Below are 23,501 nucleotides of genomic sequence, written 5' to 3'. Positions count from 1 at the left end.
TCAATTGTTTGATTGGGATACTGTTCTGCCATCATGGATCGTCATATCGCTTGGCTGGTGGTCGCCATACTGATCTGGTTCCAGATCGTCGGACGCGTCTGCGGCGGTCCGATTGTAGACCAAGGCCTGGGGCCCTCATTGACAACAGCTTCGGCCACCACTCTACCCAAGACTCAATATCCACCGTTGCTCCCGGACAGGCTCCGGTTTGCAAATAAGCAGCAGCCAGTATGTTAGCCGTCAATGTCTCATTGTGGCCTTGATTTTTGCCAAACTGCGTCAGCGTTGGAGGGAGAGAACCCCTTTTGTGCTGTTAATTTGTCGACATCGCCATCTTCTTCGCGTGATTCTAGTCATCAACTAATGCGGCATAGATCTATAACGCGGCTCTCCAGACGGACGGTCATCCTCCTCTATTCCCCTTTCCTCCTCCCCTACCCACGCCGGAAGGGATTGCGAGATTGCCTGTCCTAGACGGTATACTCGCACCCCTCAGACCAACCGACTCGAACCAGGGTGAAAGGAAACCCCCTCCACTTGGGTTGGAACTCACACTGCTGCCACCGGGCAGCTTGATTGCCGGAGTCGGATCAGCACTTGGTTCTGTTCTCGGCGACAAGCCGACTGCGACTGCGGCTACGACGGTAGTGCCAACCAATTCGCCGGAAGTCCCAGCGAAACCGACGGAAATCCCAACCAGTTCGGCAACCAACTCGGAAACCATATCGACAACAAACTCAGCGGAGATCTCAGCAACGCAGACGGGAGAGCCGTCTCATCCACCCATGGCTGCCAACCAGGATGTGTTCCAGCCGGTGGGCATGGATCCTATCCCGTCGAGTATTCCGACTCGTGACGATCACCCGGTTCCAAGACGTGGAATTGTAAGTGTCTTCTGTGATGACAAGCAAATGGAATCCAACTAAAGTATTCTCGTCAGCTCAACACAACTCGCCCCATTCAAACGAACAAGTTCTACGCCGGCCTTTTCTTGGGCAATCAGACGAGTCCCGTGTTCACGCAGCCCTATTCTGTATTCTGGCCCAGAGGCAGTGGAAATGCGCAGAGTTGGGGGTTGGCAGTCTCTCAAATTGGACCAGAACTGGTTCACTTTGGCCCGCCAAACAACAAAATTCCGGGCAGTCCTGTGCAGAATTATCTGAATCCCGTTGGGTTGCAGTCGATTGCCCTGTCGGCGGCTGAGCTCCAGGAGTCGACAGTCGCCAACACGGCTGACATGGGTGGAATGTCCGCCCAACTTATTCTGCGTCCATCGGAGGGATCTCCCCAGACCATCACGTTTCCCCTCGTGCAGGGGATGGGGTTTATTACCGGGTTGTACTCGAACCTAACGCCGGCTATTCAGAGCTCCATGTTCTTTCGCAAAGTGGTTTCAGCGGGCAGTCCGCGGCCGGGGGTGTTCAAGTACCAAATCACCCTGGAAGATAACTCGTCCTGGCTTCTCTACGTCGTTCCGTCGGATGGGGTGGATCCCCAGCTTCATCTCGAGTCCCGTACGCTACTCAGCGGGCCCCCTGGCTTTTCGGGAGTCATTCAGACAGCCAAGAACCCTGGCGGTGAACAGGGAGAGAAGTTTTTTGACAATTCTGCTGGTGTGTATCCGGTGAGTGCCAACATCACCGGCAGCGTGAACAACTCGACGGGAATCTACACCATCAGCTGGGAGAAGGATGGCAAAGACGCGGCAAGTACTCCGCTCTTGATGTTCGCTCTGCCGCACCACGTGGAGTCCTTTGATGCGAGCACGCAGAGCCGCAAAATTGCGCTGCAATTGCGTACCCCGACGAAAGGGAATGCCACAGCCGTGATCGGAGAAAGCTGGACGATGGTGGAGCCGAATCTGCCAGTCGACATGGACTTTGCGCCATGGTCACCTTCCAAGGGCAGTGTGCAGAAATTGCCCGAGGCTGCGCGCCAGTTGATCCTCAGCATTGCTCCCAAGGAGCTCCGGCAGGACATTGATGAGCAAGCTGATGTGGGCAGCATGTACTACAGCGGCAAGACACTAAGCAAGTTCGCAACGCTCATCTACACCGTGCATCATTTCACCAACGACCCGCAAACCGCAGCGGCGGCCTTGGACGCTCTCAAGAAGGCGTTCGCCCGGTTTGTGGACAACAAACAAAAGTGGCCGTTGGTGTACGACAAGTCATGGAAAGGCATCGTATCGTCGGCGACGTACAGCACCAACGATTCCGGAGCGGACTTTGGCAATTCGTATTACAACGATCACCACTTCCATTTCGGATACTTTATCCATACGGCCGCTATCATTGGAGCTCTGGATCCGAACTGGATTGCGCCCAACAAGGCGTACGTCAACATGCTGGTTCGTGATGCGGGTAACCCGGTGTCCAACGATCCGTACTTTCCGTTCTCGCGAGCGTTTGACTGGTTCCATGGGCACTCTTGGGCCAAGGGGCTGTTTGAGTCTTTTGACGGCAAGGATCAGGAATCGACGTCGGAGGATGTGATGTTTGCCTACGCGATCAAGATGTGGGGGAAGACTGTCGGCGACAGGAGTATGGAGGCGCGCGGCAACTTGATGCTGGGCATCTTGAAGCGGACGCTGCGCAACTATTTCCTGCTGCAGCCGGACAACGTGAACCAGCCAAAACAATTCCTTCCTAACAAGGTGACGGGAATTGTAAGCCATATCCGTCGATCGCTGGAGGTTCATCACTGATCTTGTGCGCAGCTATTCGAGAACAAGGTGGACCATACGACGTACTTCGGCAGCAATCTTGAATACATTCAAGGGTAAGGACCTCAGCCACTTCCCTTTTTTTTCTCTTGCTGACGGCTGGTAGAATCCACATGATCCCGATCCTGCCGTGTTCAGCGTACACACGCGACCGTCAGTTCGTCGCCGACGAGTGGAATGCCATGTTTGCGCCGAACGCGTCAACGCCGGCGTCCACGGTCGAGGGTGGCTGGCGAGGGATTCTCTACGCCAATTTGGCTCTGAGTGATCCAAAGGCATCGTATGATTTCTTTGCGCAGGACAACTTTGACTACAGCTTCCTTGATGGAGGTGCAACTCGGGTGTGGTACCTTGCATATGCTGCTGGTGAGTACTACTCGTACTCCTTTGGGCCGGTCATTGGGAATCCGGGAGAGTGCTGACTGCGACAGGTCTCGGAGGCTCGTCCTGAGTCTGGTTTAGACTTCTTCATGATATAGTTACACCTTTATCTTGACTGTATCGATTAATCGGCACTTTGTATTCTATACCGGACATATATCTTTCTGCGAGTTAGGGCTTGACTGACTGGGATCAGTTTTCGTCATACTGGCTATATTAGATAAAGTTGAACGCAGCATGTATCAATAGGTCAAGATATTATTGATTCCAGACTACGAGCAGTTACTACTGGGTTTACAAACCTTCAACTTGGCGATCACCTCTATTTAAGTCCAATGAGCACTGTCCCTATCGGTGCTCCTTGGAGGACCAAGTTACCAACACTGTGTCAGCGCAGGCCAGAGCAGTACATAGGTACTTAGGTAGGGAGTTCTCTGTTTTCAAAAACACCCTCAATGGAACAATTGGAACAAACCCAGCAAAACCTGCATGGCCAGACGATTGAGGAACTTGGAAACCGAGGCATCATTTTGAAATGCAGGCTCTTGAAATGCTCTAAGCATTGGCCTAACAGTAGTCCGTACTGTAGCACTCAAAGTTCTGCGACAAAGAACCTGGTTTCCACTGTGCAAACCGTATATCTACAGGTACCTTACACCTTCTATTATGACTCAGTCAAGTCTCTCGTACTAGAAATGAAGCAGTCTGCAGTTGTTAATACCTCGAATTAAATACCACACCCGTAGACGGGGTCCACCTGCAACGTATATACTGCGCTTCGCGGAACATCGGTACTGTACCCCTAGGTACGTGGAGAGTACCAACTGTTCGCATCCTTGATTGTCGGTACAGTATTCTCCTAGTCGCTTCGTCGGCCATCCACCGCGAAGTTGTGGAATGGTTACATACCAGCAACTGGAAGATACTGATTCTGGTTCTGCAGTGCAATCAATCTGCCACCTACTAATCCATCCACATTCCACAACGACGGTGACCAATCAAGCTAGTACTACTACTCATTACTGGTAAAAAACAGAGTGATGGTGAGAGCACCTCTAGAATTTTGGACGGAATGGTTTTCTTGTCAAGAAAAGTTTAACATGGGATACTCTCTGTACATCGTCACTTTTGACCATGGGTAACTACCACGACCTTACAGGGAAACGACTGGCCTTTCACTGGGCGTTTTTCATCGAACAGCAGGCATCCAGTGATAGCCCTCATGGGATCATCCACCAGCTCCAAGGAATGCCAGGCGCGTTTTACTGTACCAAGTGGCCAATCTGAAGGATGCCCATGCAGGTACTCTTGGTTGATTGGAAGAGTTGATGATTCAAAAAACTCGAGCTGGTTCATCAACGATTGAAGGAATGTCGGGTTGAGTCTGTGGAATGGTCGGAGTGGAACTGTCAGGATTGGGCCTTGGAGGGGCTGCAGAAGTTGGCGGCTGAAGGGTTCATCTACTGTATGATGTTCACGCCGAGGCAGTCATGGTTGGAGCCTCGAGCGTCAACTGATCTATCTGCACCTGCCTTTCTTGTAGTGCTAATTAAGCGTACTCCGTACTTTTCGAATCCAGTCAGCCTTATCACGTGGCCCGAAGTGTGTAGAAAAACTCCGCATCTGGTTAGCCGATTGATAGGTACTTACTGGCTTACGGCTTTATCGCGCTCCTTATCGCTTCCAATTAACCTACCTAGAGTAGGTAGGTTATGTACGGAGTACTTATCGACTCGACTTATCGCCTTTGACCCATCAATGCTTGGCTACCTTGGCATCTGTCTGTGCGGGGAGCATCTGCAGGCGAACAGACCAATTTCCATAGGTTATCTTGCTCACCGATACCGATCAAGATTGTGATCGCTCGTAGGCTCGATGAGGACAAAACGGAGATGGAGAGACTGGACTACTGGAGGGGTGCAAAGCTCAATGACACATGGCATGCTTCGACCACAAGGATTGGTTGGAAATAAGGGAAGAAATTCTCGGAAATTTTGAAAGAACATGAAACCAGCCACTGAGACGAAGCCACGGATCGATAGATTGAGGCTGTGCTGCGATCAGCGTCTCATCTCTTTGGCGCTTGGATTTGGGAGTTCAAAACCTTGCAGTCTGGAAGGCCTTTTTCTGCCATTGAATTCAGAGGAGAGTCGATTGGGGATTTTTTCATTCACTGGGATTATTCGCGCCCACTTCGGTTTGTTCTCGTCGCTCGTTTGAGTCATTTGATCGATCCCTCTTCCTCCGAAATACATACCTACTTACTTCGATTCAAAACTGCTTGCTTGTGTTTGTTTAATCGTTGATCCATGATCAATTTTTAGGGTTCATGTAAGTCTGCCCCAGACTCAGCCACTGCGTGCCACACGGCTTCAAGCCCGTGCCGTGGCCAATTGGTACCTTGTCTGCACTCTGCAGCCTTGTTCAGGATGCTGGGAAGCAAGTTGACCGGCTTTCTGCGCTGGCTCGGCGGTTTTTTTTTTTTTTTTTCCGGGTTCGCATGGTTAGAGCGTGTCCTTGAAATGTCGCGCTGACGGCTGGTCTGTCTCTTGATCACCAGTTTCCATCAACAACACAGCTGTCGCTCCGATCGCATCATGACGGGAAACGGGTACATCGACCCGGATGAGCGCACGTCGCTGCTCCAGCATCCACGTTCGCATCATCGCCGCCATAGCTCCCGCCTCTCCCGCCTGTCCACCGATCATCCCTGGCTGAAGGATCCTCGCCCCTGGGTGCGGTGTCCCGCGCGGGTCGCGAACATCGTTTGGGCGACGCTTCTGAGCAACTACGTCCATGTGCTGCTGGTCTTTGTGCCGCTGGGGATGGTCGCCGGCGCCCTGAAATGGAGTCCATCCACCGTGTTTACTCTCAATTTCTTCGCCATCATGCCGCTGGCGTCGCTGCTGAGCTTTGCGACGGAGGAGCTGGCCGCCGTGATGGGACAGACGCTGGGTGGGCTGATGAATGCGACATTTGGCAACGCGGTCGAGTTGATTGTACGTGCGCCGGACCCCTTCAGGGGACGATTGCAAATGATCCAGTACATCGAGTCCATGCTGACCCGGACCTAGGTGAGCATCGTGGCTCTCAAAGGAAACCAGATCCGCGTCGTTCAGGCCAGCATGCTGGGCAGCATCCTGTCCAACATTCTGCTCGTGCTGGGCTGCTGCTTCCTGGCGGGTGGGCTGCGCTACCACGAACAGAGTTTCAACTCCACCGTCGCGTCCACCATGTCGTCGCTGATGGCCGTGGCGTCGGCGTCGCTGATCATCCCTGCCACACTCTTTGCTGCTCTGTCCAGTTCCTATGAGTCGGATTCAGAAACCACCCGTGACAACATTCTTTTCCTCTCCCGCGGCACGTCCATCATCCTCCTGGTGCTCTATGTTATGTATCTGTACTTCCAACTTCGCTCGCACAATGATCTGTTCGAAGAGGTCCACGAGGACTGTCCCAGCGAGGATTTGGGCGCCGATCATCAGGAGGAAGCGCGCATTCTCAACCCCTTTGCAGCGGGCATCACTCTGATCGTGGTCACCGTCTTGGTGGCGGTGTGTGCAGAGTACCTGGTGGGCAGCATCGAGGGCATCGTCGAACGAACGGGAATGAGCCGGACCTTTATCGGTCTCATCCTCATTCCCATCGTCGGAAACGCCGCCGAGCATGTCACGGCCATTGTTGTTGCCTACAAGAACAAGATGGATCTCGCCATCGGCGTGGCCATTGGCAGCAGTCTGCAGATCGCTCTTTTCGTGACCCCGTTCCTCGTCATTCTGGGCTGGATCCTGAACGTGGAGATGACGCTGCATTTCCACATTTTCGAAACGATGGCCTTCTTCATCTCAGGGCTGGTGGTCACTTTGCTGATCCAGGACGGCAAGTCAAATTACCTGGAGGGAGGGCTATGCCTGGGGATGTACGTATCTCGCTCCCTCATTGTCTTTTCACTGCTGACAAGCTTCTTTGCCATAGGTATATCATTCTTGCCATTGCCTTTTATGTTTACCCGGATAATGTACCTCAATAATCTACTTCGTCTCGGCGGTGCTTAATCCGTTTGGCTTTGACTGTCGTTCATTCGGTCTCTTTGTTTTTGCTCGTGGCATGGTCAACTGGGTTGTACATGCCATCTGAAACCCACCATTGATTTATTCTCTTTGTTCCGTTGATCTCGGCTAGTCCAGATACCTTCCAATCCCTGCGATACCCTTGGTTGGCTTCACTCTGTTTAAAGCTCCAATATAGTTAGTACTGCTGAGTGGATCTAGAATCCACCATAAGCTGTCATCGCAATGATTATTGATTGTGCCGCCGTGATTTCGAAAAGACCAAACGCCCACGTAGGCCTGAAGCTCGTCTGGAGTTTGCTCGAGCAACCCGACAATGTGGAAGCAAAAACGGTTCGGAGTCGTTACCGGAGGGGACCAATCATATCATGTAAGTCACGTGACTATAGATCGAAGAATCTTGGAAGCACCAAAATCCTGTTGCAGATCGAGTACAAGTGGAAGAGTCGGGTTCTGGGAGGAGCCGAGTGTACAATTTCAAGCTTGATCGGATCGCGCCACTGCGTCGACCGACAGCTGAGATGCCGGCCCGTCTCAATCTGTTCACGGCTCGACGAGCCGCCTCGATTCTCCGGCAGCCGTACCACAGCAGTCATGCTCGAGCTGCCGTCGAGCGAACAGCTCCTTCGTTGTGCATTCGATCGAGACCAATCGGAACAGCAGCAACACAACAACGACGGCTGCAATCGAATGGAGCACCCAAGCGCGATATCCCCGAAGACTCCATCGCGGAGCGACCCAAGGGCCCGACGGAGGACCCGCTTCCATCAGCACCCGAAGAAGCCGCCGCAGTGGGCAAGGTGCTGAGCGGGAAGAAATGCGACGGCACTCTGGCGGGCACACCGGAGGAGGAGCAGGGGACGCCCGTGGATGAGATCTTCCGGCGCGATCAGGAGGCGATGAAATACGCTCCCAAGGTGTTCCAAAACCTAGGACAAGGGCAAGGGCAAGGGCAAGGACAAGGTCCTTCGGGAAGCCGGTCGTATTCGACGTCGGCACGATTGCATCAACAGGAACTGCAGAAGAGTCTCCAGCAGGATCCGAACGCGTCTGCCGCCGGTGAGGGGGATAAGTCGGTGGAGGTGGTTGCCAACATGATCAGTCGTGCGACGGAGCAGGCAATTAAGAATCAGACCGGGTTCAAATTTCATATGCCTCCGCCGCTGCCCCGGACGGAGAATGTGCGGAGTCGGTACGATCCGGTGGTGGAGCAGTTTACGAAGCTGATGATGCGGGATGGGAAATTGAGCGTTGCGCAAAAGGTCTGTCTATTTTGATTTCCTTGATTCTCATTGATACGGCAAGATTGACGAGCTCTGATGTGTAGAACATGTCCATCATTCTTGATCACCTGCGCGCCTCCGCGCCGCCCAAGATCGACCCCCGTCGACCCCTGCAGACCGCCCTTCCGCCGCCCCAACTGCCTCTCAACCCGATCCTGTACCTGAACCTCATTGTCGACTCCGTGTCGCCGCTGATCAAGATCCGGCAGCAAAAGGGTCTTGTCGGCGGTGGTGCCTCGGTGCCCGTTCCCGTGCCTCTGGCGCAGCGCCAGCGCCGGCGCACCGCGATCAAATGGATCATTGATGCGTCGGATAAGCGCAAGGACACCAAGTTTGCTACGCGCGTGGCCCACGAGCTCATTGCCGTTGCCGAGGGCCGCAGCGGTGTGTGGGAGAAACGTGAGCAGGTGCATCGGACGGGTGTTGCTGGACGGTCGAATCTGCAGCTCAAGCCGCCGGGCAATTTCCGTTGAAATTGGTGTGTCTATAGCGGTTCTTTGTCTTTGTGGCTGGTTATGTACTTTATATACTATTAGCTTTACAATGTGAGCATATTGTTTTTTGTGTTTCATGATTAGCATCTCGTCGCAATGGTATAGGCCGAGCGAATCACGTGAAGGGCAATGCCCTACTCCGTCCCTGAAAACCTTTCCTGTGTCTCGGAAGCGATGCGGAGAGTTGTTTCATGTTTCAATCAATGTCAACCTCAAGCAAAACTCAAACGCCAAAAACAAGAACTACATACTGGCCCTAGCTTGAAGGAAGTCTTGTTGATCACCGAATCGGCTGGTTCCGCAGCCAGAGACCCGATGCTAGTGCCGAGGATTGATCCGTGCGGTTTGCTTTTCTTATTCTTCAATTCTCAACTAACTACTCCATACAAGTCCGTCATCCAATTCTTCTGTTAATCTATTCTGCACTCATACATACTCGATGCATCTTGACCTAGGATACACATAGCAGATTAGCATCGACCAACCCGGTTCTCCGAATTAGCTGCTCTTCGCCCACGGTTTGGAGCTGTTCGTTCCATTGGATGAACCCGGTTCTCCCACACATCCCAGTTCGGTTCAAAGTCAAAATTACGCTTAATTAACCTCATCCGGTAAATCACTGGGAATCTTCAGAAATCATGTGCAAGCAATTTGCGCTCCTCCGTCCTGCAAAATCTATCAGACTAGCCGCATTGGGAATCGCAAATCCCGTCTCTGCATTTGCATTGGGCCACTCCCGAACCGATGACGATTTGGGAATAGCGCGGATCGTGTTTGGCACTTTGGCTGCCCCTGGGCCTCATCCATCCGCAGTTTGTAACCCCCCCCCCGTAGTGAACAAAATCTCAAGTTCAGAGAGGAGAACTGAAGGTCGGCGAGAAGCTCGCGTCAATCGAATTGCGGTCTTGCTTGGGCTCGGCAGCCGCCGCTCTGAGATCCCCGCCGATCTTTGTCTACAACAGAGTATATGGATTTCAATTGATCTAATTCTAATACTTCCACCCCATAGGTAGGCTGCTCCATTCTCTCAATCATTGAATTCAGACCGGTCCCGTTTCTAATCCCGCTTTGCTGGCGTAGTTATATCTCGTCGAAAGTAATTCTTCAATTCTTGATTTGTACTTACGTCGAATTGCGTCTTCGTCTCTGCATGTCGCCCATTCCTCGATTCTTCTCGACCCGTCGCTTATCGGAGAGGTCCTGTGCTGTCCTCGCGGATTTCCAGCGCCATTGTGTCTGCCACCCCTGAGCAATACGGATTCGGATACTCGGATAGGATAGGGGAACGGAAGATATAAGAAAAAAAAAAAAAAGCAGAATGCCCTGGCGGCCTCTGCCTCGCATCGCATTCGCCGTCGCCATCTACCCCTTCCAGCCCTCCTCACCCGCCGATCTGCCGCTTGAATTGGGCGACGAGCTGTATATTATCGAGCAGGGTGGCGTCAATGGCTCATGGTACCGCGGTTACCTGGTCGCGCCGCCGTCGCTCCTGGCGGGCTTGACCTCCGTCAAGGGTCAGACGTTGGAGGCGCGTGTCTTCTCGGGCATTTTCCCTGCGAATTGCGTCGAGATTCGGGAGTACCTGGGGGAGACCGAGGGCAAGAAGGTTTTGGAGAATGGGCAGCGGGCAAGCGCTCTCACCAATGGAGTGAATCATGCGTCAGATGATGATGGATCTGGCCAGCAGTCGACCGTGGCCACGCCGCGGCCGGGCTCCATCCCCCTCACCCCGCTCACCGTTGTCGCGCAGCGCGATCCTGATGCGCCGAAACCGCCGGCGCCCGTGCCGATGCTGAAGATCGGCGACGAGACCCCGACGTCGTACGAGGAGCCGCTGGTCGACGAGATTGCATCCTGTCTGCGCGAGTGGCATTCGACGAATCTGCATGAGCTGCTGTTGTCCCGTCGGTATGGTGATCTGGAAAAGATGGCCCACATCGTGCAGGAGCTGGATCTCGCCCGGCGGCAGCTGTTGCATAATGTGCTCACCGCGCGCGAGAAGGAGGCCGTGCGGGAGGCCACCGTCTGGAACCTGGTGCTGGGGAACAAGATGCTCACGGGCGAGGTCATTGTACGGGACCCGAAGCAGCGCGGCCGCTTGCTGACTGCGGACGACTCCGCGATCGAGCTGTCCAAGCTGCAGTCGGAGATGAGCATGCTGGACAGCGACCCCAACCAGCAGACCGATCCCAATTCGATCTACCACGTTTTGCTCGAAGTCAAGAACGTCTCGGGCCTGTCGTCTGGGCCCATGACGCTGTCAATCCATCTCGCGTCCAAGGCGGAGAACGGGCGTCTGAAGCGCATGTCGGAGACTTTTCTGCTGGACATACCGACTTTGGATGGCTTCTTCTGCGCGGCAAATAGCACCAAGCTCAAGACGCTCTTCACAGAACTCTGCGCCGCTGATTTGGGGGATGGTACCGGCAGCCAGTCCCAGCTGTATTTGGTGGTGATGGTGCAGACGCTCGCGCCGCCGCGGACCGCGCGGCTGCCCGCTGGGCGTTCGGGCGGCTCCCGCGATGGCAGCCTGGCCAGCCGCGGTGCGGCAACTCTCAACAGTGTCAAGGGCAGTGTCCGCGCCCGGAGAAGTATGTATTTCCGCATGCTAGATTCGTCCATCATCGGCGGGGATCAGAGTCAGTCCAAGTCCTCGCGCTCCGGGTCTCAGCAGCAGGAGTCGGGTAAAGAAACTCCCCGGCCGCGGCCGAGCACGAGCGATTCCAGTAGCAGTCGGAGGAGCCGTACGGACAGCGCCAGCAGCAGTACCCAAGAAGTGCTGGTCCCGCGCACTGTCGGAGTCGGGCTTGTCGACATTGCCCACATCATCAGGCAGCACAGGGACACCGAGGTTGCCCTCAACGTCTGGTCGCCGGTCGACGAGCTTCAGGAAGAGGAGGAAGAGGAGAACAGCGAGGCAGTTGATGATCTTGTGCGCAGTCTGCTCACCAGCCCTTCCGGTCGTTATGCACGATGCCGCGCGGCGTCGCGGATTCAGATTCATGTCTACCCATTTACGAATCCCGATGCAGATGCTCTCGTGCGCACAAACCCTACCATGATGCACAATGTCACGCAGACCCGCAGGATGGGTTTCCCTGCTGCGCCGTCCGCCCCGCGGTCGGACATTTACCTGACCATTTCGCGTGCCAACTTGCCGTACAATGGATTCCTGTCGCATCCGCAGTCCGGCCTGGTGCCCATTCCGACCAACACCAGTCTCCGAAACCTCCAGCTCACATTGGAGGTCCGCAATTCCAGCGGCCATCGGATCGACCGCTGTGTCTTTGCGGCGTCCAACAATCCGGGCCACACCGCTTGGCGGACCACGGCGACGGAGCGGGACCAGGCCTGGGACCAAACGGTTCGGTTGAAGATCCCCGCCGATGAGGTTGCGGATGCGCATGTCATCATGAGCATTGCCGACGCCCCGGAATTCCCATTTGCGCTCTGCTGGCTGCCCCTATGGGACGAGCAGGCCTTTGTGCAAGACGGACCGCACACGCTGCTCCTGCACGCCTACGACAAGGTGACATCGCACGTTGACGAGGACGGCCGCGGCGCATACATGGACCTCCCCTGGAGTGCCGTCAGCCGGCCACCCCACGGCAAAGGCGAGCCCGCCGTGGGCAACCATTTGGCTACCCTGCAGGTGGAGACGACCCTGTGCAGCACGGAGATTTCCCAGGACCAAGTCATCCTCGGGTTGATCGACTGGCGCAACAAGCCCGGCGACGAGGTGCTGGCGCTGCTCCGCCGGCTTCTGTTCGTGTCCGAGATTGAGATTGTCAAACGTCTACGTGATGTGTTTGACGCGCTGTTCGACATTTTGGTGGAGAACGCCGGCAGCGACGATTTCGAGGATCTCATCTTCAACGCCCTGGTCACGGTTCTCGGCATCGTCTACGATCGTCGGTTCAATCTGGAGCCTCTGGTCGACCACTACATCGAACACCAGTTCGATTGCCCTTACGCCACGCCGTCCTTGATGCGTAGCTACCTGCGCCTGTTGACCGGGGGCGATTCCGTGCAGCAGTCCCGTCAGTTGCGCGCCGCGTTCAAGGTCGGGCGGCATCTCCTCAAGTTCATCATCATCAACGCGCGGGAGCAACACAAGGGCAAGGAGAATGGCGTTGTGGTCACGCAGATCCAGCCGTCGTTTAACCGGGATCTACACGCCATTTTTGGCTCGCTGGAGACGCTCATGAGGAACCCGTCTCCGGCGATGGTTGGCACCAAGACGCTCGTCGTGCAGCGATTCCATACGTGGCTGCCGGAGCTGGTCGGTGTGTTGAGCAATGACGAAATTATCATGATTGCGTTGAGTTTCATGGACGCCTGCAGTGATGTCAAGGGTTTACTGGTTTTGTACAAGTTGGTCCTGATTCAAAACTACACCCGACTGGAGATTTTCTCGTCCGGCGCGGAGCGCAACACGCTTGTGTCGAGCTGCATCAGCTGGCTGGAGCCCTACTGGGGTGCGACCAATGAAGTGTCCGACCAGTACCGGGATCAGGTCCGCCTATGCTCGTCGATCGTGGCCGAGCTGCTCAAGCAGCCTGACCCGCAGCTCTACGCCTTCATGGACAAGATCGTGGCATCGTACTGCGCCATTGCGCTGGAAGGGGTCGAGGAAACCAACTACCTTTCAATGCTGTACAGCAAGACATTCCCGTTCCAGGTCAAGAGCTCGGAGCGCTCGCAAAAGTTCGACGAGGCGCTCGTCGAGCTGGCCGGGTTGATGGCCGCCATCTCCAACATCCCGGATCCCAAACTGCCGAATCTCAAGCCCGATGATATGGCAACCTTCCTTTCCAACGCCCTCGAGGCGTACAAGTCGATCATCAGCTGCGAGGCGTTCCCGGAGGACTGGCTCAGCGTCCACATCTACCATCACCGCGCGACGGTCAAGGGTCTCGAGCACATTGCGTCCATGTTGATCCGTTCGTTCTTGCCGCCGCCGGACGACGCAGACCGCTTCGATACGAAACTCTGGGAGCTGTTCTTCGTGACGTTGCTGAAGGTTGTCTCGAGCGATGCCCTTGCCCTGGAGACATTCCCGGAGCAGAAACGCCGAGCAGTCTGGAAGATTGGCGGCGACGTCCGCGTGCAGGGTGCGGAGCTCCTGCGGCAGACCTGGGAAGCCATTGGCTGGGAGCCGAGTGAGGAAGGAAAGGCCAAGTACGGCCTGAAGAAGCTCGGAGGATACCAGGTGCAATACGTGCCGAACCTGGTGCCCGCGATCATCGAGCTGTGCCTCAGCGTGCACGAGGGGCTCCGGCACGTGGCCGTGGAGGTGCTGCGGACGATGATCATCAGCGAGTGGGATCTGAACCAGGACCTCAGCATCATCCAGTCGGAGATTGTGACCAGTTTGGATGCGCTCTTCCAGACCAAGCAACATATGACCGAGGGCGTCACGCAGAAGCTGTTTATCAGCGAGCTGCTCGAGCTGTTTGAGCCGATTGCGGAGGTGGATGATGCGCTGGCCGCAGACGTCAAGGGGCTCATTGCGACGGTCGATGAGCTGTTGGGTCTGTTGGTTGCCTGCCATAGTGGAGGAATCATCGAGAGCCTGCATCGACTGCGGCTCATGGAGTTTATGAAGGATATGGACCGGGAGGATATCTTCATCCGCTACGTGCATGAGCTGGCGCAGTCGCAGGTCGCTGAGCGCAATTACACGGAGGCCGGGCTTGCCTTGAAGTTCCACGCCGATCTCTACTCCTGGGACACGACGCGGCTGGTGCCCGCGCTGACGAACCCCCCGTTCCCGGAGCAGACGGCGTTTGAGCGGAAGGAGGCTCTATACTTTGCGATGATCCAGCACTTTGAGGACGGCAAGGCCTGGAGCCACGCGTTGGCTTGCTACAAGGAGCTGGCGGAGCAATACGAGCACGCCGTGATTGATTTTGCAAAGCTGTCGCGAGCGCAGGGGTCGATGTCCCGGATCTACGAGGCGATTGTCAAGGAGCCGAAGCAGTTCCCGCGGTACTTCCGCGTCTCCTACCGCGGACTGGGGTTCCCGCCCACGCTGCGGGACAAGCATTTCATTTTCGAGGCGTCGCCCAACGAGCGCATGGCAACGTTTACGGATCGCATGCAGAAGCTGCACCCGGCGGCGCAGATCGTGTCCGGCGGGGAACCCGAAGATCTCGAGGGGCAATACATCCAGATCGGTGCCGTCAGCCCGCACCGAGATGTGATGCATCCCGTGTATCAGCGGTCCAAAGTCCCGCATTCCGTGCGGGAGCATCTGCTGATCTCACAGCCGTCGCGGTTTTCCTTTACGTCCAAGCGCCACACAGGCAATGTCGATGTCCGGGAACAGTGGGTTGAAAAGACCATCTACACGACCGCGGAGCCGTTCCCGAACATTCTCCGGCGCAGTGAGATTGTGTCGACGGAGGTGGTGGAGTTGTCACCCTTGTCGACGGCCATTGAGCGCACGTGGCGGAAGACGCAGGAACTGCTGCTGCTGGAGCAGCGGGCGATGGCGGGCCACGATTCGACTCTGTCCAGTCTGACGGATGCCTTGATGCAGCTGCTGGAACTGGGCTCGACGCCGACGAGCTGCGTGGCGCTGTACCGGCAGTTTTTGATCAACGAGAACGAAGCCGCGGAGCGCGCAGAGAAAGATGGGCAAGAAGAAGACGAAGAAGAAGAAGAAGAAGAAGAAGAAGAAGAAGAAGAAGAAGCTGAGGAGAAGCCGATGGATCCTCTGGAGAACGCGCTGGCGGTAGCCTTGATCGATCACGCACTCACCATCAAGCACTGCCTTTCCCTGTACTCGCGGCCGGCGCACCAGGCCACACAGGCCGAGCTCACGCGGCGTCTGGAAGAGGCGTTTGGCCCGGAGCTCGCGACGCTGGCAACCCTGCCGCCGATGACGCCGTCGCGGAGCTCATCTCGCGGGCTCGGCACCAGCCATCGGTCGACGCCGCTGGGCAACGGGATTCGAGGAGCAGGACACACGGCCGGCTCCGATGGATCGGGACTCGTGCCCCGAACAGCTCGGTCCAGCAGCCGGCGGCACATCACGAAACCGTCGATCGGCCGGATCAGCATTGTCAACCCGTTCCGGCGAGTGAACCACATGGCGACGGGCTCGATCGCGACGACGTGGACTGGCGGGCGGCATCGATCCGGGTCCAAGGCGACGACAACACGGCCGTCGATGGAACGGCAACGGTCGCACGAGTACTACGAGGACGACGCGGTGACGGTGCACTCGCGGACGACGAGCGTCTCGCGGACCCGCAGCGAGAGGCGACGCAGCTGGTTTGGCGGAGAGCGGGCAACACGGACACACCAGCAGCACAAGGCGTCCGCATCCGTCGCGTCGGAGGACATCGCCGGCGGAGACGCCGAGCAGCGTCAACATTTCTACACGCGGGCGCGCAGCGCAACGAGCCGATCCGCCAAGTCGGGCAAGTCGCTGGACGAAAACAGCTACGCACGGCCTGGCGGATACCAGCAGCAGTCCACACACCGGCCGGAAACGAAGAAGAGCAGCACGCAGGCGCTGTCGGACTGGGGCGAGGGCGACACAGCGCTGCCTCGAACATCGAATGTGAATGTTGACGATCGTCCTGCTTGGGAGAAGCCGGCAGTTGTACATCAACCACGGCCGAGTGAGGATTATGGCCAAGAGCCGCAGGCTGCTGCTCCGTCGCAGATGCAGATGCAGTCCCATTCGCACAGCATCAACGTCGGAGCCGTCCGAGACACTGTGATGAGGCGGTTTAGTCTGTTGAAAGGCACCGTTGGGCGCAAGACGAGCCGATTACATATGCGCGATGCGATGGGTCGAGGAGGAATCACGGAGGTTGTTCGCGAGGAGTGATATTTGAGATTGTTTCGATGATTCAATCCTTTTGATCCTCTTTTACATTGCCTATACTCTATTATACCTTTCTGAACCTGTATGTACTTATTTTCGTTGTACAGTATACCATACATAGCCTTATTATTTCTCCTATTCGGTTAGCTAGTTGATGAATGCATCCATACGATAGCATTTCTTCTTCATGAAGAAGCCTTTGGAAGATCCAGATCAATCAACCACGGCGCATTCTCCGGGCGATACCGCACACTCAAGACACTCGCATTCACAAACAGCGTCTCCTCGCGATGCCTCAGCGGCCTCTCCTCATCGCTCGAGACATCAAGCTTGCAACACCGTTCCCTACGCGCGGCATCCATATCCGGCACAATCCTCTCCCCCTCCTCTTCTTCTTTCCTTTCCTCTCCCTTCCCCCAATCATGTCTCACCGCACCAAACCCTTCATGAATATGCCCAAAAACATGCAACCTCGGCCTGACCTTTGCCGCAAACCTCCTCAGACCGGGACACCCCGCCGACTGTCCGAAGCTCGACGACACGGTCCATGGATTAGCGACCTCGTCGAGGAATCCATACGGCGGGCCATGCGTGAGCATGATATCCACCCCAGTATCAGGGTTGATCCCGAACCGACCGGGGTCTTTGTATCGCTCCTCCGCGGCACCGCGCGGATACTGAAACGCCCAGTCGCCGTACTGGGGGGTATAAGGTGAAGCCCAGACGGTGAATTCGGCCCCGTTGCGGGTCAATGTAAATGTGCGGGGGCGCTCGGATTCATCGAGGTAGATGATCCCGGCAGCTCTAGCTTCCGGGCTGGTCCAGAGCGCTTTGATGCTGCTGCCCTCGGGGGAAGATTTCCAATCATCATCGTCACTTGTAGTCGTACTACTACTAATATTATCATGTCTCCGTGGGTTAGTATACTGCCGTAATCGATAATCACTATCCCGATGCGTCCGATAGAATCCCTCGTCGAGGGTGATGTCGTGGTTCCCCGCGATGACGAGCTTGAGTTCCGCGTCGATGGAGGAGAGGAAGTTGAACATGGCGGTGTGTTCTTCGCGCCGGCTGAGCTTTGTTAGGTCACCAGCGTGCAGGAGGATGTCGGCGCGGGGTAGAGGGTTTCGGTATGCAATGGTGGTGTCGGTGCTGGGGGAAGGGAAGGTGGTGTGGGTGTCGGAGATGCAGAGGATGCGGGTTTTGACGGTGGACATTGTTTTTTTTTTTTTTTTTATTATTTTTGTATGTGATTCTCTTTGCCGTCGTGATGTTTCAAGGTTGATGGTGGAGGGAGGGGAAAAGTTGAGGAGAGGGAATTTGCTAGGATGTAAGTACGTAGGTAAGTCATTGGACTCTTGCCTGACCCTTGTCATCAACTCAATCTACCAGGATGATTCCTATGGCGTACATTTGCGATAGCTCTCTATCTAGCTACCAATGCACTTCATCAAGCATGGCATTAACAAACTCCGGTCCCGATCCGTCCCGTACATACGAAGTTTTTGTTTTTTGCTTCTCGAGAGGACAAAGAAGAAGAAACCCGTCAAATTCTTTTCAATGGATCTACTTCCGGATCGCACGCTGGTAGAAAGCCAACTCCTCTCCCTCCAGAATGTAACCATCCGCACGACCGCTCTGACCCGGCCGGGACGAGATGATAGCGTACAGACGACCGGCCTCGAACTGGCGCTCCAGCGCAGGCTCGACTTTACCGTGGGCGGCGTATCGGGCGGCCTGCTTCTTCTCGACGCTCTTGCTCTTCTTGGTCTCGGTGGCAGCGGTGGCACCCTCAGCACCGGCCTTCTGCTGGCGTCGGCGGCCCAGCGGCTGGCCGTAGTGCGCCTCGTACCATTGTCGGAAGGGCGCCGCGTCGATTTGCACCACGGCCGACTTGGTCAGCGTGTTGGTCCGGACCAGCTCGTTGTTCGACGGGTGGTACACCACCCCGATCACGCGGGTCTTGCGCGAAATCCCCTCGGAACCCCACGAGAAGTTGCCCGAGTCCAGACGCAGCGCGCGGTACTTGGTGTTACCACCCCGGGTCCGCACAAGGTGGATGCGCTTGGGGCCGATACGCGTGTTGGCCGGCTGACGACCCTTCTCGAAGGCTCTGTATTATACTCAATTAACACCATGTTCCGATCCCTCTCCCGATTGCATCCTCTTCGATTTGTTCGGCCGTACCTCTTCTTGCGGTATTGGGCGCGCTTCGCTCCGCTAGCCGAGCGCTTGTGACGGGAATCACGCGAAATACCCATGTTGGCGGTTGATGGACGGGACCACTATCCAAGTCAGACTCTCTTCAAATGCAGGGGAGGAAAAAGGAATGCCGGCCGAAGTCGTGCAATGTGTAGGCAAACTCATCTGCAATTTGTATCCATTGCCAATGAAAAAGATAGACCACCCACACGCACGCAATCGAACGGCACGACCCAATTCCTGCAAAAAGCGCACAAATCAAATAGGCCTCACTAACCTCGTATCCTGTAGTCCTTCACCAGAACAGCGCGACGAGGGTCGAAGGGACGGAGTGGTGATCGAGTCGGAAGGTTTGCTTTGCGGTCTTTGAATTTCGCACTGTGGCTCGCTTGTCGAAATTGCCCTCTCCGAGAAAGTGCGCGCTAACCATGTAGGGTTAGCGGGTTTGTACATCACGTGACATATCCCGACCTCCGGTCCCACTTCTCCCGAGCCCTTCCAAAAGTTTTCTCCTCGCGCTCCAAACGACTGGATACATCTATGCGGGACAAAGGTGAATTTTGGCAGCAATTGAATCCAAATTGGTGACTCAGTTCGGTCTATTCAATATCCAAAGTACCGTCCTGCTTGAAGTTTGGCGAAACTGTTGCACCAATGTCTCCGAACCCGCGCGTGAACCGAATCATCTTTTGCAGGAAACACTGCTTAACGACCAGACATTGCTTGTTCGCGATAGACTACGTTCCTGACGACTTACTCCGTGATAACCCACATAAAACCGAACCCGTAATAGTTGCCGTAGCTATGCCACTCCGCTCATCAACAAGCCATGGATTTGACGAATCTCCGTTGTCCGGGCGGACCAACTTTCGAACGAGTCAAAAGCACCCGTCTTCGAACTTTAAAGCACTCGGTATGACCTGAAGACATCCCGAGATGGTAGAGCGCTGCCTGCCGATTCTTTCCTTGCATGGAGCAGACTTAATTCCTGCAATCAATACGTCCGTCGACGGTGCAACTGCTCAAGCCGCGTCCTAGAGAAGAACGCAATTGAGATTCACGCGTCACGACGTGCCACGACGCGTACATATGTCATCGTCACAAGCTCAACTGACTTTCCTAGATGTCGCCAAACCATTGTGCAGAGTAGTAAGGTCTGGCATTATGGAAGCGCGTGCAGGACAGATTCGATCCAAACGGTATGATATCGTGGGCTCCTTGCCTCTCGAGCTCGTGCCTCAGATTGTCAAGTAGGCTATCTGGATCCAGCAGACGTTGTCTGAAACCAAAGGGTGCGCATTGTCCACCCTCTGATATCGGTAAGTCATTTTTATCTTGACAGTCTGAGGTCGTTTTAGGTCTCGAAACGATGGCGCTTCATCTTCTCGTGCGACACAATCACCAGGATTGTTCTGCGCCCAACCCTTGCGTTCCTAAATCTGGAGGGCACACATGATGCTGCCGCCAATGCGATGGATTATTTCCGATAGCGACATGGTCTGCAATATTGTCGGCCTATCAAGAAGATGTTTTTCCCATGGCAAACAATGCCACTACTGCTCGACTGGATGACTTACCGTTCGCGACGGCTCTTCCATCGTTAGGGCCTCGAATAAAGTGGAAAGGTTGGGTTTAGAGACTGGAGAGAAATCAATTTATATCAATGAAGACGCAGGAGATGATGAATTATGGGAACTCCACGTGTCCGATCGCTATCCTGTTGTCATCGCCAATTTCAGGTATGAAGAGCACGATACTCTGTCTTGTTGGCATTTCAAACAGTATGGGTGGCAGATATCTGACTGCGCGATATTCACACATCAGAGCGTTGCATATCAGCAGAGGTCCCCTCTCCCTTCTGCAGGACTTCTATTGACAAGGACAAAGTGATCACAGTTTTCCTTGACTTCGGGCCCCTGTTTACACATGGGGCCTAAGCTCAGGTCGCGTCCGAAAAATCGGCAGTTTTCCCAATCTGTACTAATGGCACGTGGACGCGGCTGAGAGCATGCTGGTGACGTTCGAAATCGACTGGGACACACATCCGCCAAAGGTGCGGCAGACCAAGTGGACGTTGACCGGGCAGCGGCTGGACAGAAAGCAGTTTCACCTCTCGTTGCTCGGCCATCGTGTGGGCAAGGTAAATATCAAACCATTCGATACTCCAGGTATTCACACCTATGGCCACAGGACGCTGAAACGACTGGCTCTTAAAACGAGTGAGGTTGACAAGGTAGATCTCCTCTACGACGACGCCATCGACAAGCTGAGCGTTCGATGGAACCACTGTGTCCAGCCCACTAGCTACGGTTCATACCACTTTTTTTTGCGCCTTTCTCACCTGTGAAATTGTTAATCACTGGAACTGCCTTCACAGGCGGCTCGAGATCTTCGACGCGGACAACTGGACAACAATCATGCATCCTTACCAGTTGGATACCCGGGAGGACTGGGTCCGTTCCCTTCTTGACTCCCCTCTCCCCAAAGACTGGAACGAAGTAATCAAAAACGATGAGACTGAGCAATTTTTGCTTCCCTTCGGCGACCGGGAGTCTTGGGCATGGCCAGCAGAGATGGCATTCAGATTTGGTTCTTTAATCCAAACTTTGCCCCCGACATTCCGAGTGTGGAACCTTTTCAGGCACTTGAGAAGAGGAATCAAATAAAGCCATGGCACATATACGCATGCAGAGTTTAGACGACTGCATTGGACTGTACGAGTGGTTGGTTTTGGAGGTTACGTATATAGTAATTATAGTCGATATTGATTCTATACACTTCGTACTCCGAGCCACCTACTCCCTCTTAAATGCCGGCTTATGCTGCTGTTGCCTGTCCCTTTTCTCCTGCACAATCGAATCGAATCGCTTTATGCAGGTAATCCCCTCCATGAACACATTGACGGTCCACGCCCACCACAACCGAGAGAACAGCGGTACACGGTGCGGCCGCAGTTTGTAGCTTGCCATGTATGTAGCCTCAGCCAAATGAATTACCGTCATGAGCGTGATCAGCAACGGCTGAATGACATAACAAAACTTGGCAAAGGGCGGCACATGCCGAAACAGCATCCGATACGCGAGCGACCCTTCGACAAAGTTCCTCCGACGCGCAAACAGAGCAAATGTCACCAAGCATGCCGTGAAGACCACGGCGGGGAACCCGGTTGGCCCGCGGTATTCGGTAACGGCCACGTCGGAGAACTTCAGGGCAGCGAGGCAGTGGTGGTGCATCTCGACGGTGCGCTTGCGAACCTGGTCGAACGACGAAAGGGGCGGATCAAAGGGGACGAAGAAGTGCGTCTTATCGGCGGTCGATATCCGCATACCGCTCAGCTGTACCTCTTCTAGTCGCGCGGAAGAAGCGCGCCGCGCGTTGACATGGCAGTAGACCTGCAGGTACATGGCGAGCGAGTCTTGGTGGTCGCGGTTCATATGCTCGATGATGCGCCGCTGCAAGGCGGCAGCTTGGTTAGGTTCAGACATGGTGTCCGTGGCAATGGCCCAGTCAACAGCCGGAACTCTAGACAACCTTAAAATGCCGAATGGCTTGGAGGGTGAGGGAGTCCCTGGGAGCTTGGTCCCTTGAAGCTCAAGATGCAGGTGCTCAGAGCTCTCCGCCAATCAGGGGCCAGATCAGTCTTCGCTCTACTTTCCGATTTTGGCATGCTTTCTTTGGTGAAGAGCAAGAGGAGAATTAAACTGAAATCAAAAGATACTACTGATACAAAGAAATCCCACAAGAATCCAAAGTCCAGTCCGACGAGAAGCAAATTGCCACAGGCAGTCCCTTGGTTCTTCCCGCTCAAGCCCTGCAATTGAACGTCGTCAGCAAAACTAGCGATCGTTTTGAACGATTGAAACCGAACCACTCACAGCAGCGCGAGTGTCAAATCGCCATGTATCCTCGCCCTTAATTCCACCTCGATGTCCAAATTCAAGTCCAGCCTCAGCCTCACTCCCTCGTCCTTTTCATCCTCAGACTCCTCGCTCTCGAAGTCATCCACCTCGGTAGGACCTTGTTTCGCGGGGAGATCTTGCTTCTGCTTCTCGAACGGCGCAACAGCATACTTTTCGTCTTCAAAATGGTAGTCGTCATCGTCATGGTATTTTTCATGTAGGCTTTTCGGCTGCCGCCGTCGCCGTCGTTGTTGTTGCAGCGGCGCTGGTTCGGAGTCGTCGTCTGAGGAGTATAGTTCTTCCTCGGAGGACGGGTAGTCGTCTACCTTCTCGTCGGAGGGGTGATTTTGTTGTGGTCGTCCCTTGTCTGCGGGTGCCATTGTACAATGAACGCAGAACTGTACTGACTACTGCAGGAGGGGGGTGGGACGGATCGACAATCGAGGGTGTCCCTTTAACAATAGGGCAACAGGGAGATATCTTTTAATGAATGCGACGCCCCTGCTCATCAATCATAGACCCCGAGCCCGATGACGTGATGCCGAATGGTCATGACTATAGATAGAAGGACGTCGATAAAGATCGTCCTGATGTAGGACTACTA

At 54.9% G+C, this 23,501-nt stretch overlaps 9 protein-coding genes across 9 annotated transcripts; 4 read left to right on the top strand and 5 right to left on the bottom strand.

Annotated features, from left to right (window-relative positions):
* Window positions 1-33: 33 nt before the first annotated feature.
* Window positions 34-3,176, top strand: VTN31DRAFT_1986 (uncharacterized protein; the record flags this gene model as incomplete). Its single annotated transcript, XM_069402103.1, has 6 exons — window positions 34-228; window positions 375-884; window positions 941-2,668; window positions 2,720-2,781; window positions 2,832-3,091; window positions 3,157-3,176. 6 exons carry the CDS (start codon window positions 34-36, stop codon window positions 3,174-3,176), a joined length of 2,775 nt encoding a protein of 924 aa, XP_069257615.1.
* A 2,527-nt stretch (window positions 3,177-5,703) lies between these two features.
* On the top strand, window positions 5,704-7,136 carry VTN31DRAFT_1985 (uncharacterized protein; the record flags this gene model as incomplete). The annotated part of the gene is made up of 3 exons (XM_069402102.1): window positions 5,704-6,105; window positions 6,181-7,025; window positions 7,082-7,136. The coding sequence occupies 3 exons, from the start codon at window positions 5,704-5,706 to the stop codon at window positions 7,134-7,136; spliced, it is 1,302 nt and encodes a 433-aa protein (XP_069257614.1).
* Window positions 7,137-7,697: 561 nt separating this feature from the next.
* Window positions 7,698-8,932, top strand: VTN31DRAFT_1984 (mitochondrial 37S ribosomal protein uS7m; the record flags this gene model as incomplete). Its single annotated transcript, XM_069402101.1, has 2 exons — window positions 7,698-8,438; window positions 8,504-8,932. 2 exons carry the CDS (start codon window positions 7,698-7,700, stop codon window positions 8,930-8,932), a joined length of 1,170 nt encoding a protein of 389 aa, XP_069257613.1.
* Window positions 8,933-10,271: 1,339 nt separating this feature from the next.
* VTN31DRAFT_1983 (uncharacterized protein) lies at window positions 10,272-16,799 on the top strand (the record flags this gene model as incomplete). The annotated part of the gene is made up of 1 exon (XM_069402100.1): window positions 10,272-16,799. The coding sequence occupies one exon, from the start codon at window positions 10,272-10,274 to the stop codon at window positions 16,797-16,799; it is 6,528 nt and encodes a 2,175-aa protein (XP_069257612.1).
* Window positions 16,800-16,981: 182 nt separating this feature from the next.
* VTN31DRAFT_1982 (uncharacterized protein) lies at window positions 16,982-18,013 on the bottom strand (the record flags this gene model as incomplete). Its single annotated transcript, XM_069402099.1, has 1 exon — window positions 16,982-18,013. One exon carries the CDS (start codon window positions 18,011-18,013, stop codon window positions 16,982-16,984), a length of 1,032 nt encoding a protein of 343 aa, XP_069257611.1.
* Window positions 18,014-18,362: 349 nt separating this feature from the next.
* Window positions 18,363-19,057, bottom strand: VTN31DRAFT_1981 (40S ribosomal protein eS8; the record flags this gene model as incomplete). Its single annotated transcript, XM_069402098.1, has 2 exons — window positions 18,363-18,909; window positions 18,984-19,057. 2 exons carry the CDS (start codon window positions 19,055-19,057, stop codon window positions 18,363-18,365), a joined length of 621 nt encoding a protein of 206 aa, XP_069257610.1.
* A 1,880-nt stretch (window positions 19,058-20,937) lies between these two features.
* VTN31DRAFT_1980 (uncharacterized protein) lies at window positions 20,938-21,421 on the bottom strand (the record flags this gene model as incomplete). Its single annotated transcript, XM_069402097.1, has 2 exons — window positions 20,938-21,284; window positions 21,340-21,421. The coding sequence occupies 2 exons, from the start codon at window positions 21,419-21,421 to the stop codon at window positions 20,938-20,940; spliced, it is 429 nt and encodes a 142-aa protein (XP_069257609.1).
* A 372-nt stretch (window positions 21,422-21,793) lies between these two features.
* On the bottom strand, window positions 21,794-22,483 carry VTN31DRAFT_1979 (uncharacterized protein; the record flags this gene model as incomplete). The annotated part of the gene is made up of 1 exon (XM_069402095.1): window positions 21,794-22,483. One exon carries the CDS (start codon window positions 22,481-22,483, stop codon window positions 21,794-21,796), a length of 690 nt encoding a protein of 229 aa, XP_069257608.1.
* Window positions 22,484-22,802: 319 nt separating this feature from the next.
* On the bottom strand, window positions 22,803-23,277 carry VTN31DRAFT_1978 (uncharacterized protein; the record flags this gene model as incomplete). Its single annotated transcript, XM_069402094.1, has 2 exons — window positions 22,803-22,809; window positions 22,874-23,277. The coding sequence occupies 2 exons, from the start codon at window positions 23,275-23,277 to the stop codon at window positions 22,803-22,805; spliced, it is 411 nt and encodes a 136-aa protein (XP_069257607.1).
* Window positions 23,278-23,501: the final 224 nt, after the last annotated feature.

The sequence above is a fragment of the Thermomyces dupontii genome (genome assembly GCF_041956625.1).
Source record: "Thermomyces dupontii strain NRRL 2155 unplaced genomic scaffold VTN31scaffold_10, whole genome shotgun sequence".
Classification (NCBI taxonomy): Eukaryota; Fungi; Ascomycota; class Eurotiomycetes; order Eurotiales; family Trichocomaceae; genus Thermomyces; species Thermomyces dupontii.
The sequence above is the reverse complement of the archived record's forward strand: the minus strand, read 5'-3'. Positions and strand labels throughout refer to the sequence as shown.